At 38.7% G+C, this 12,670-nt stretch overlaps 2 protein-coding genes across 2 annotated transcripts in view; one reads left to right on the top strand and one right to left on the bottom strand.

Moving 5' to 3' along the window:
* LOC136246782 (uncharacterized) overlaps positions 1-3,554 on the bottom strand; it is a 52,699-nt gene extending 49,145 nt beyond the window's left edge. The window contains exon 1 of the mRNA XM_066038342.1: positions 3,465-3,554. The gene's annotated coding sequence lies outside the window, so the exon portion shown is untranslated. The remainder of the gene's footprint in view (positions 1-3,464) is intronic.
* A 5,355-nt stretch (positions 3,555-8,909) lies between these two features.
* Positions 8,910-11,958, top strand: LOC136247911 (uncharacterized). Its single transcript, XM_066039731.1, has 15 exons — positions 8,910-9,080; positions 9,139-9,252; positions 9,307-9,474; positions 9,527-9,697; positions 9,865-9,981; positions 10,036-10,180; positions 10,224-10,351; positions 10,417-10,629; positions 10,677-10,799; positions 10,856-10,981; positions 11,151-11,236; positions 11,343-11,475; positions 11,530-11,638; positions 11,690-11,766; positions 11,827-11,958. Exons 1-15 carry the CDS (start codon positions 8,910-8,912, stop codon positions 11,956-11,958), a joined length of 2,013 nt encoding a protein of 670 aa, XP_065895803.1.
* The last annotated feature ends 712 nt before the right edge of the window (positions 11,959-12,670 follow it).

The raw sequence follows: 12,670 nt of genomic DNA, 5'->3' as shown, positions 1-12,670 counted from the left end.
ATTATTATTCCATGAAATTCAATGCCATCCAACGCAATTATTGTACAAGCGAAAAGGAATTACTTGGTTTGGTGTTAGCTCTGCAATACTTTGACATTTATGTGACTGCTGCTGAAGTCTCTATTGTAGTATTTACTGATCGCAACCCATTGATCTATTTGAAGAATTTAAAGAACGGTTGCTCCAGCGGAGCTTATTGTTGCAGCAATATTGTTTAGAAATAAAGCACATCAAAGGAAGGGACAATGTGATTGCAGATACTTTATTGCATGCTGGCTGATGGAACTAGTGGGACATTAAACATTTTATTAGAGTTTTTTTTGCTGTTGTTGTTAACGTTTTTTTTTGTTGTTGCTATTAGGAACTTACCTCTCTGTTTATTACAAAAGTTCTACCGAACTTTTTTGTAGAGGGTGTGTGTTATATGTGTGCATGCGTATACATTAATTAGATGTGCTATAATAAGAATAAATAGTGAGTACCTTGTGGTCTTCTCTTCTAAGTCGTCACGCAGCTGAGGAACTCGCACGTCTTTCTGTCGCTCATAACAGCACATTAATAATAATGTTGATATATCAACAATTAACACAATCAAGACACACGGTAGTGTGTCGTGCGGCCCAAGAAGTCGGCGCGCCACACCGTGAGTATATTAACAGGAAGAAAGAAAACGCAATTTTCACACCTATATAGCTCTGTGATCCCTCATCCGATTGGAACCAAATTTGCTAGAGACGTGCCGCCCAGTTAGGGGAGTCTACATACCAAATTTGAAGAAAATCGCTCCAGCCATTTCCGAGATACGAGCGAACAAAATTTTGTTTTAATTTCTTCGTTTTTTCTTCTTCATCTTCCTCATTTCGCACACTTGGCAAAATTCGCCATAAAACACGAATGCGTGCTCGGATTGGACTGAAATTTGGCACACTTAAAGGGCTCATTAAGGCGGATCTCCGTACCAAATTTGGTAGGAATCCGATGAACATTCACGGAGTTATGACCGATTATTTGCGTAAAATAAGGTCGAAGGTCTGTCACGCCTACAGGGTAAACCCCTTGGAGGAATGGGTTGAAAATTCATACAGTATGTAGATGGAGCAACCATCGTAGGAGTGCCTTTTTGTGGTTTGAAAGGAATCGGGATAAAGACCATGGAGATATGACACAAAACCCAACCTGTGTCAAAATTACGCGATCGATTTTATGAATAAAAAAACTATTAGTTTTCGTGTCTACCAGGCAAACTGCTTAGAGCAACGAGCTGAAAATCAGTATGTAGCTGGAATAATCATCATAGAAAGTTCTTGCAGTAGTACAGAAGAATCTGACTATAAATCACTGAGTTATGATTCGAAAGGCAACTACGTGCAGCAAATGCGAGATCGAGATACTCTAATAGAACAGTCACCCTAATAAAGCATTCAGCTGCATGTATAATTTACTCAGTTATATTACATTAGTTCTTGCAGTAGTACAGAAGAATCTGATTACAAATCACTGAGTTATGATTCGAAAGGCAACTACGTGCAGCAAATGCGAGATCGAGATACTCTAATAGAACAGTCACCCTAATAAAGCATTCAGCTGCATGTATAATTTACTCAGTTATATTACATTGCAAGTTATTCTGTAGGGAATTCAGCTACAAACAAGTCACCCTGTAGTCAGATCAGCTAGAAGAAGGTACCTAATAGAGAGTTCAGCTACAAAGAAGCCATCGTGTAGAGAGTTCAGCTCAAATAAATCACCCTGTAGAGAATTCAGCTACAAACAAATTGCCCTGTAGAGAGATCAGCTAGAAGAAGTTACCTTGTAGAGAGTTCAGCTACAAAGAAACTACCATGTAGAGAGTTCAGCTGCAAACAAATCGCCCTGCAGAGAATTCAATTACAAACTAATTACCCTATAGAAAGATCAGCTAGAACAAGTTACCTTGTAGAGATTTCAGCTACAAATAAATCAGCCTGTAGAGAGTTCAGCTAGAAACAAGTCACCCTGTAGAGAGATCAGCTAGAAGAAGTTACATTGTAGAGAGTTCAGCTTCAAACAAATTGCCCTGAGGGAATTCAGCTACAAACAAATCACCCTGTAGAAAGATCAGCTAGAAGAAGTTACCTTGTAGAGAGTTCAGCTACAAACAAATCACCCTCTAGAGAGTTCAGCTAGAAACAAGTCACTCTGTACAGAGATCAGCTAGAAACAAGCCACCTGTAGAGAGTTCAGCTAGAAGAAGTTGCATTGTAGAGAGTTCAGCTACAAAGAAACTACCATGTAGAGAGTTCAGCTGCAAACAAATTGCCCTGTAGAGAATTCAGCTACAAACAAATTACCCTATAGAAAGATCAGCTAGAAGAAGTTACCTTGTAGAGAGTTCAGCTACAAATAAATCAGCCTGTAGAGAGTTCAGCTAGAAACAAGTCACCCTGTAGAGAGATCAGCTAGAAACAAGTCACCATGTAGAGAGTTCAGCTAGAAGAAGTTACATTGTAGAGAGTTCAGCTTCAAACAAATTACCCTGAGGGAATTCAGCTACAAACAAATCACCCTGTAGAAAGATCAGCTAGAAGAAGTTACCTTGTAGAGAGTTCAGCTACAAACAAATCACCCTGTAGAGAGTTCAGCTAGAAACAAGTCACCCTGTAGAGCGATCAGCTAGAAACAAGCCACCCGTAGAGAGTTCAGCTAGAAGAAGTTACATTGTAGAGAATTCAGCAGTTTAGCTGCAAACAAATCGCCCTGTAGAAAGATCAGCTAGAAGAAGTTACCTTGTACAGAGGTCAGCTACAAACAAATCACCCTGTAGAGAGTTCAGCTACAAACAAGTCATCCGGTAGAGAGATCAGCTAGAAGGATCACCTTGCAGAGAGGTAAATCACCCTGCTTCATCTTTCTTCTTCCTGTAGTAAAGAAAAAAATGATAGGTTAAAAGCCCTAAAGCCGGCCATAGGCCGGCTTTGGGGTATACAAATACAAAAAGAAGTGAAATCTAATCCAAAACAGCCAAGCTGTAAAAAAAGAGTGCGGCCCTGAGAAAGGCTATTGTGAAAAACGACGTGAAATCCAAGGTGGCGGCCAAGAAATGGCTGTGATGGTAGGTTAATGGTAAAAATTTTAATAATAACAATTCAGGTGAATTTGGTGCCGCACAAAATTCACCTGAATTGTCGTTATTAAAATTTTTACCATTAACCTACCATCACAGCCATTTCTTGGCCGCCACCTTGGATTTCACATCGTTTTTCACAATAGCCTTTCTCAGGGCCGCACTCTTTTTTTACAGCTTGGCTGTTTTGGATTAGATATTATAATACGATGAAAGAAGTGTAACTGAACCAGGCTTGTACATTTTGTACTAGCAGTTATACAACAATGTACACAATTGAGAGTATAGGTTTTGTGATTGTGTTTACACATTGACTATATAGCACATTTAATATTTAGTACTAAACACAGTAGTGACTTACATGATCAGTGACTGTTACGTCTGCACCAAGTTCTACAAGGAGCTGGACAATATTCAGTTTATTATTCAAAACAGCATAATGTAGTGCTGTCCTTTTCTGTAAATAATAATGATTAACATGTTATGAAGTAACTTTTACAATGTACCAAATTGTACATCCAACAAAATTATGGATAGCTACACTGTATGTACACTACCACACTATGCCTTAGCATTGCTCAAATTACTTGAGTCTGATATAAAAGTTGTCTTTTTTGGGTGATGTGGCAAATTAAAATGATGTCTAGCCTTGGTAAGGATCTGAGAATAAGTGGTGCACTGTGGGATGGCTTGATACAGTTTGCTAAATACTTTTGGTGTTGCATATCAGCCACTAAGGAGCCAGCATTGTTCCTTATACGTAATCTTGTGCTGAAGTTTAACCATGGTGCTTCTCCATTTTGAAGTCTTCTCTTGCTACCCCACTCTACCTCCTCCCCTTTTGAGTAATTGTGATAGTGCATTGCCCATAAAGTTCATTAATTATCACATTAATTAATTAATCTATAATTTATTAATCTATCACACTACTTAATATTATTTATTTATTAATTCATCTATTTCAAAGACAGACCCCACTATTATAGGCCTAGTTGTATTCATAACGCTAGCACAATCATACAATACAATAGTGCTGTATAGTAGGGACCACAAAGGTGAAGGCATGGCCAATGAAAAAGCATCACCCAAAAACCAGCCTCACCTTTCCCTCTGATAATGAAGCAGTATTGCTTAGGTAAAACTAAGCCTAAACAAGCCTTCACATCGACCTGAAAAGTTTTCAACAAGTTGCTATGAAATTTACGTTAAACAGAATGTTCTATAGTGACTGGCTGATGCTTCAGACAAGCATAACTCAATAGCAGCTGAGGCTAATGGGCTTGATTTTTTTTTAATTTTTTTTACATCACTTCAGCTGGACATGTGCCTTTTGGCATACTGCAGTATGTACAATGCATTCTTCATGGACTTACCAGTGTCCTTCTTTGTGTCCCTTCCATATTTGGTGACAAGTGAAAGGTGTCATTTTGGCAGTAGTGCGTGTGATAGCTCCCTAACTCATCCATATTTTTCATAGTGGCTACTTTCGTTGCAGAGGTGCTTTTTGAACAGTTCTTGATTCATAATGCTGTTTTATGGAGTGAATATAGCTGACACAACGAAGCCTAATGTATACTTTATGTTTCAGATGATAATTGATAGCTGGGGCGCATGGCACCATTTCAACTATGGTATGTGTGGGTTCTGTCACGCTACAGATGGTCCCCCGCCCCAAGTGGTCCGGCCGGACCAACTAGCGCACTTCAGGCTGTCCGGCCGGACCATGTGAAGTTGCGTCAAGTGGTCTGCCCTGCTTCAATTGGTCCCCCCAATGAAACAGCTGTATAGAGGCCGGTTAGATATGGGTTACTTGTTCGTTACCGGAAAACTCAGTTATGTGGATGTTATCAGTAGCTTTCCGGCACACCGCTGCCTTTGATGATCGTGTTGAAAGGAGTTCAAAGGTGACTGGCAGCTGTCGACTCAGTCATATTTTATATTGATACGGTTGATCTACAGTCTAAACACGTGTCAGTTGCTGAACAGCGACTGTTGGCCTCGACTGTTGGCGTGACTTTACTTGATTCAAGTTTATAGCTGTACTGATTCGGCTGAGGGCTCGTCACTTTAACTTGCACTTTAAGGACGCTTAGAGCAGTATTTGTAACAGTTCAGTTTAAGGATGATGGCGGATGGCTCCGCTAACCCTGCTGGTCACAGTAGCAGCAGCCAATGTACGGAGTCGGAAGATAGTCGTGGAGAGATTGAGAGACAACTGCACGAGGATGTTTTACTGTATCTTCAAGAGCAGAGGTACAGACAAAAGTGTACAAAGAACGAGAAGAGGTGTATTAGAAGAAAGGCAATGAGGTACACTTTAGAAGATGGAGCGCTTCTGTACACCAAACAGGACAAGACCAAGGTATTAAAGATTTACTATTATAATGCATCATGTATGCATAGGACGGAGGTGGAGAAGCCAGCATTAGGAGGCCGTGGCATAGACTCCCCGAGTCGGGCTTACTTTCTATAATTGTAGAAAGAAAGTGGCTCAGCCACTTACTCTAATAGAACAGTCAGTTGCTCTAATAGAGCAGTCACACTTAGAAACTGCGAATGCAGCTACCAACGTATAAGCCATTGTATTTACAGTCTACCACGTGTCCCATGGTTCCTTTCTGTTATTTATTACATCTGGCTAGCTTCCAGATAATTGTACTATGAAAACTTAAACATATAGTTATGTTTCTGTCTCCCTGCCATATTTATTATTTGTTTAATCACAGTAACCCTGAGTACAGAAAGCAAACCTATGAGCCAGGAATAAACTTTTGCAGCAGTGACTGTATGGCTTCCAAACTTTTCACTTAAACAGGGTGGGTCAACTGAAATAAAGTTTTGGACCATTTTAGTGAATTGCTATGCACAGCTGAATAAACAAAATTGTCACTGTTCTGTTGGAGTGGCTGGCTGCTATAGAGTATTTCTGAACTTTTGCAAAATCAATGCAAAACATACATATAGTGCAACCTCTGGTAAATGAAACAGAACTGATTCAGTTTCCACTGAAATAAGAAGTTCTTTTCGTTCAGGATGTTATGGTTCCGGTACTTGGTAGCCACCTAGTTTGCATGGCCTGCTGTTGTCTACATGGACAAATTGTTTGGTGTGATAATTTCTCTTTTAGTTCAAGACCCTATTGACTCTCTAATTCTAAGTTGTATAGAGCTGTAGGGCCATATATAGCTGCTGACTCAGCATACTATAATGCAGTGTATGTGACTGGTAATACAAGTGTATGGTTTGTATAGGTCAGATACATACTAGACCCGAAAGAGAAAGAGCGGATATTGCGAGGTTGTCATGTACACCCTACATCAGGTCACATGGGGACAAAGAAGACACAGGCAAGGATTACAGAACGCTACATGTGGCAAGGAGTAGGAAAGGATGTAAAAGCATTTGTAAGTACATACCTATACAGCTATACCTTGGGGGTATACATATATGCGGAAGTATATCATGCAGTTGATGCCTTGCAATTTAGAATAGCAGACTAATACTCAGCTTTCACAATACGTATACCAAACAGTTATGTAATTTGGTTGCTTATTACAGTATGATGCCCCCGTTACATCTTTTTGGTCTTGTCAGTTTTACTTTATGATAATGTTGTAGACATATATAATAATTATGATTATGTTGAAAATTTACCCTGCTTGCATGCTTCTATACCACTTGCAACTGCAGTATTCTGTTTTCTAAATAGCTACATAAATGAAAAATGACCCAATTATATCAATCAACATGTTGGAGTTGCTATAGAACTGTACTGCAAAACTCTATTAATTTTATATGCTTTCAGGTTGTAAAGAACAATGGTTTACCATGCACGTATACATAATGCCTTTGCACAAGATGCAAAATATTTCATCAGTAATAAACTTGAATCATCACATTTTTCTATACATCTAAGGTGAAGGAATGTGATGTGTGCCAACGGATGACAAAGAAAATGGACACAGGGGTACCAGAACTTAACCCTATTCCAGTTGTAGCAACTTGGTACCACATTGGAATAGACTTTGTCGGACCACTAAAGCACAAGTCCACTCAAGGAAATTGCTATATTCTGACAGTAGCAGACTACTTTAGCAAGTTTGTGCAGGCATTTGCTTGCAGCAATAAGGAATCCTCAACCATGTTTAGTGCTTTGTTTAAGGTGTATATATATATATATATATGTTGTGTGTATAATGCACATATTTACTTAAAGTTTGCAAACACTTGGACGTATAGACTAATACAGAACTACAGTATATGTTTGTTAAAGCAGCTATATAATATGGGTCGGAAAAGAGTTGTATAGCCAGTTATGTGGACCGTTTAACCCGTATCCTCCCAGCATACCAATTCCAGTATTCATTTTCTACGTCTAATTGAAACATTTTGTATAGCTGTATGAAAACCTTTGGCTAAATCACTTATCTTAGCAAGATGTGAATCTTGCTTACTTGGATGTCAATAGATTAGCTTTAGTATTCCTATCCTTTCACGCGGCTGCTGAAACTTATTAATTTTGTCATAGCTTCATCATAAAGGATCCTTTATAATTAAGCCTATCACAATCCTATGCTATGATCACCAAAATATTTTGACTTGGTTACTGGATGGTAGAAAAGTAGCTAGATAGAGATGGTAGAGAAGCAGCTAGGTGCTGAAAATTTCAACTTGATTGCTTATTGTATGTAGGAGTATGTAAAACAACTGCACAATATTTGGGAGATTACGGAATACAGAATAACCGTGCAGAAGTAATACATGTACTTTGAATGTTTGTCATTAATGTGAAACTGTGCATGCAGTTAATAACATCCACAGGTGTCCAAATTGACTTAAAGAATACTTTTGTATGTTGCATCTAATTCGGTTTCCATGCAGTAACAATAAAACAATGCAAAATAAAATCTACTAATACATTCGGAAAAGTTCACACATATACATGAACACACACACGCACACACACACACACACACACCCAAGACAAAGCAATGTATTATAGTGTGCTGCAAAAATGTAATTAAATACTAACAGAATGAAGTAGTCATTATAACCCAAGCAGCCACCAGAACCATGCAATTCAAAGTGTACCATGTTATTTACTTGCATATTACATACTTTACAGTTATTCATGCAGTTTGGATTACCAAGAGTAATTACTTCTGATCAAGGAAGTGAATTTAACAATCCCCTTGACAAGAAATTGATGAAGATGATGAAAATTGACCACCGTTTGACTACCCCTTACCATCCTCAGGTAACTACTACTCTACTATCCTATATTATATGCTATGTTGTAACTAATCAACATTAATAGTTGCATGGTAAAGAAATGCATAGTGCTATAATATGCATATTTACCTTATGCACTTTAAGTAGATACAACTGTTTTATGTGTCTGTTGTAGGCAAACGGCTTGGTTGAGCGTTTTAACCAGACCATCCAGAATATGCTGGTAAAGTTTGTTAATGAGAAAAAGGAACTCTGGGAAGATTATTTAGACACCTGTGTTTTTGCTTACAATACTTCTAAACACGAGTCATCAAAATATTGCCCTTTTGCTGTGATGTTTGGACGACAAGCTCTGTTACCTGTTGAAATTCAATATCCCAAAGAAGAAGATATCGTACAGCACTTGGATCATAATGATGAAGTTATAGAACAACATTTCATTCATCAAACAAAAGTAGCACAAATTGTGAAGGAGAACATACTCACCGCTCAAAAGCGTCAAAAACAAGTGTATGACAGGAAACACCATAACCCAGCTACATTCAAAGTTGGAGCATTGGTTCTTAGAAAAGATATGAAGAGGAAAAAGCGGGCTGGTGGAAAAATTGATTATAAGTGGCAGGGTCCTTATAAAGTTGTGAAGTCTGTTGGTAAAGGAATTTTTCAGTTCCTAAACACCAATGACATTAAACAGACTTTAAAAGTCCATGGTACACATTTGAAATTGTTCTATCCACCCAAGAAGGTACATGCATGTATGTGCGGCACACAGGTGTGTGTTTATGTAAGTTATAATTGTATAGGCAACTGGTTGTATCTCAACATCTCATGACGAAAGTGATAATAGTGGCAACACATCTGTCAGAAGTGGAAAAGGATCCATTTCACATGATCCTAGTGCCAGTGTGAGCGACAAAGTAAGAACTTATAACTGCATGTTAATTGATGTAATATTATCTTGCAATACATAGGAACCATGCAACTCGATATCCCAGTATGATGACAATATCAAGACTGACCAAATAGAGGAGGACAACACATCAGTTGTTACTCACAATACTTGTACACATACTTCAAAATCTCACAACCCAACAGTGTCCATTATCTCACATGAACCTAGTGCCACCAAAAGTGATAAAGTAAGATTATTTGATACTATACTGTAATATTTATATCATGTACATGTTATAGGATCCCATCTTGACATCTCAGTGTGATGAAGATACTAAGACCAAAATTTTGGACCAAATGGATGATGGCAACATATCAGTGCTCCTACATGCTCGTACATCTCATGATCAGAGTGACTCTTCTTCAAGAACGTCCATTTCTTATGATCCTAGCAGCATCATGAGTGACAAAGTAAGTAATGTATAGGCTTATTGCCAAGCATGGTAACTATGGTTGTAGTGCAGCCAGCATACATACTTTGAGTAGTTTTAATAAGCTCAATGATTTGCTGGTTACATAGCTACTGTAGCATACTATATACACCCACGTGGAATTCTATATATGAGTACATGTAATAGGAACCCAGCTATCCCAGTTTGATATCACGATGGGATGAGGAAGATATCACTCACTGTAAAGATCTAGTACGAATGAATAAGGAGCAAGGGTACAATGTATCAGTTGCTATTAATGTGGTTAGAGGTTCCTCCAATTCGTTCTTCACATATCTTACTAATGTCTATTTTCAGAATTGCCCATTGGTTTACAGTTCCCCCAAACAAGCAGGAGGCTACTTCCCAGAGTTTGGCAGTTTTAGTGCACCTGCGCTATCACCTATTTACAGCCAAAAACTGGAACACAATGAATTTAAAATAAAGCCTACATCTGATAAAGGTAAATTGTGATAGCTGGAAAAACATCACAACAGTTCCAATAGGAAAGAGGGTTGTTGATATGATATTCTCACCACCAAAGCACATTGTTACCAAGAGAATGCTGAATTTCTCTGATAGTCCTGATACGAATTCAGTTAAGCCATTGAGACGACGTCGCAAGCTTATAAAGGTTGTATTTTGTTGTGATAATTCCTTGACAGCTATTGTAATTATTGTGTGCTTACCATTACACAGAGATGTGAGGAGTTTCAGAAAAACACCGTAACAAAGCCTCCTACAATAGCGGAACCATCAGTGGTAGCACCTATGATTGCGACAACAACAGAGACAGTGGAATCCAAGATAACAGCCACACCTAACGTAACAGCTACAATGTCTACAGCAGTAACAGGAATGATTAATACAGCCGGAGCCAACAATGGAAGCATCATACCACTTACAGCCTATGCATGTTTTTGTGCTGTGGTACATATGACTCATATATATACATACAGGATCAGCTAAAAGCTATCTGGAAAAGAAAGCCGTGCTATGTAATTAAAGCTAGGTTTGGACATTTGGCTATACATCAAGGTAGCTTTCACAACTTGAAAGGAAATAACTGGTTAAATGATGAGGTCAGTGCATTGTATTATATACCTCTAAATTTGATGCACTAAAATTAATGTTATAGATAGTGAATGGATATTTACGCATGCTAGTTGAATTGAGGAATGACAGTTTTGCTGTCTTGTCACAAACCATCACTGCCTGGGTTAATCGCTCAAAATCTGGGAAATCATCGCACCTTTTAAGCAAGGTAAGATCACAAATGCTACGTGGAGGAGTTAGTTTATTCATACTATAGGAGACGCTAAGCACCTAAGTGTTTATTGTTGGAATGTACAATCGTGGAGAAAACCACTGGATATTGATTGTAAGCAATTTGCATAGGGTGATACCAATACACTTGTTGTGCTGCTCTGTAGGCAATCAACATGGAAGAAAAAAAGTTTTACTACATCGATCCTCTTGGACCATCGCGAGCCATACGTGGAGCATACACAGGTTTGAAGTATGTTCAATACTGTAACATTGACTGTTAACATAATTATACAGTGCATCACTGTGAACTAAATTGATGCAATGCACTTTTACACCTAGTTTTATATGCTCCATAGAAGGTTCTTTGCTATGAGATATAACTGCGTTGGTCAAGACAACGTCTCATTGGACAAGTTTGAGCTCATTCAGCTCAAGAAAGGTGTGCAAAAGCCAGGAGACAGCTTCAACTGTGGTGTTTTGAGTTTAAAGGTATAACATCTCGCTTTTGTAGCTAAGGCTATAAAGTTTGTGTATTATACACAGATTGCTGAACAATTGTTAAATTTTAACCGTATCGACGAAGACACCATTTTGCAAATGAATATGAAGAAAGCCAGAATAGATATAGGCACAGCACTCCTCACCAATTCAAGTAATTTGCTCTGCGTTAAAGTGTGCATATATACGTGTGTTTCAAATTCAGTTGACATGACTGAGCGCTGCATCATGTGTGGACGATCTGAAGAAAGTTTTCAGCATGAAGATTATACTGATCGCTGGGTATGCTATACACATATATTATTCGTGTGAGAACTTTATGTATATTTATTGTGTATGTAGATCCAGTGTGGTAACTGCAATGCGTGGGTGCATGTAATCTGCTCAGGAGTAACTGTGGATGACCCTTCAGCACCCTCTTATGAATTTAACTGTATTGATTGTGTCAAACAATGTAAAGACTTTACACATTAGCTAATGACTGTAACAATTGTTGATGTATATTGGCAAACTTTGCTAACTAGTTAGCTATTTCATGGCATACATTAATTATGCTAGCTGCATCGCTTTTATGGCTAGCTATTATAGCCTGGCATGACGCATGTCAGGGAATACATTAGTAGTGAATTGACAACATAGACTGATCACCGGCATCATGGCTGAGAATCCACGAAACACAGGCCTAGCCGAGCATACAAGGCACAGCCTGTAGCCTCATACCCGATCACTGGCACTGTAGCTTTATAGTTTAAAAACAAGCTGTACGAAGAAACTGATCCGGTCGTGTTGCTTGCCGCGCCTGGATCATATTCAGCGTGGGGGACCACTTGTAGCAGAGGGGGACCAACCGTGGCGCTCTAGGTTGTCCGGGGGGGACAAGTTGAAGTGTCTCAAGTGGTCCGGGGGGACCATATAGCGCGGCTTTAACTAGTCCGGGGGGACTGATTTTGGGGGGACCAATTGTCGCATGACAGTTCACCAGTAATAATATTTTATTTTACAAAAAAAGTTAACAAACAAGCACACAATTTTACCAGAGTATGGACCATAGCATATCAATAAAAGTACTAAAACAAGCTGGAGTAGTGCACAATATTAAATCAAAGTAAAACAATACATTTCCCTTCCTTTTGTTTTATATACTGGACTAATGGACTGGACCACTGGACTACTGTAACATATTTTT

Source organism: Dysidea avara, chromosome 2, assembly GCF_963678975.1.
Source record: "Dysidea avara chromosome 2, odDysAvar1.4, whole genome shotgun sequence".
Classification (NCBI taxonomy): domain Eukaryota; kingdom Metazoa; phylum Porifera; class Demospongiae; order Dictyoceratida; family Dysideidae; genus Dysidea; species Dysidea avara.
Note: the sequence above shows the minus strand (reverse complement) of the source record. Positions and strands in the feature narration are given on the sequence as shown.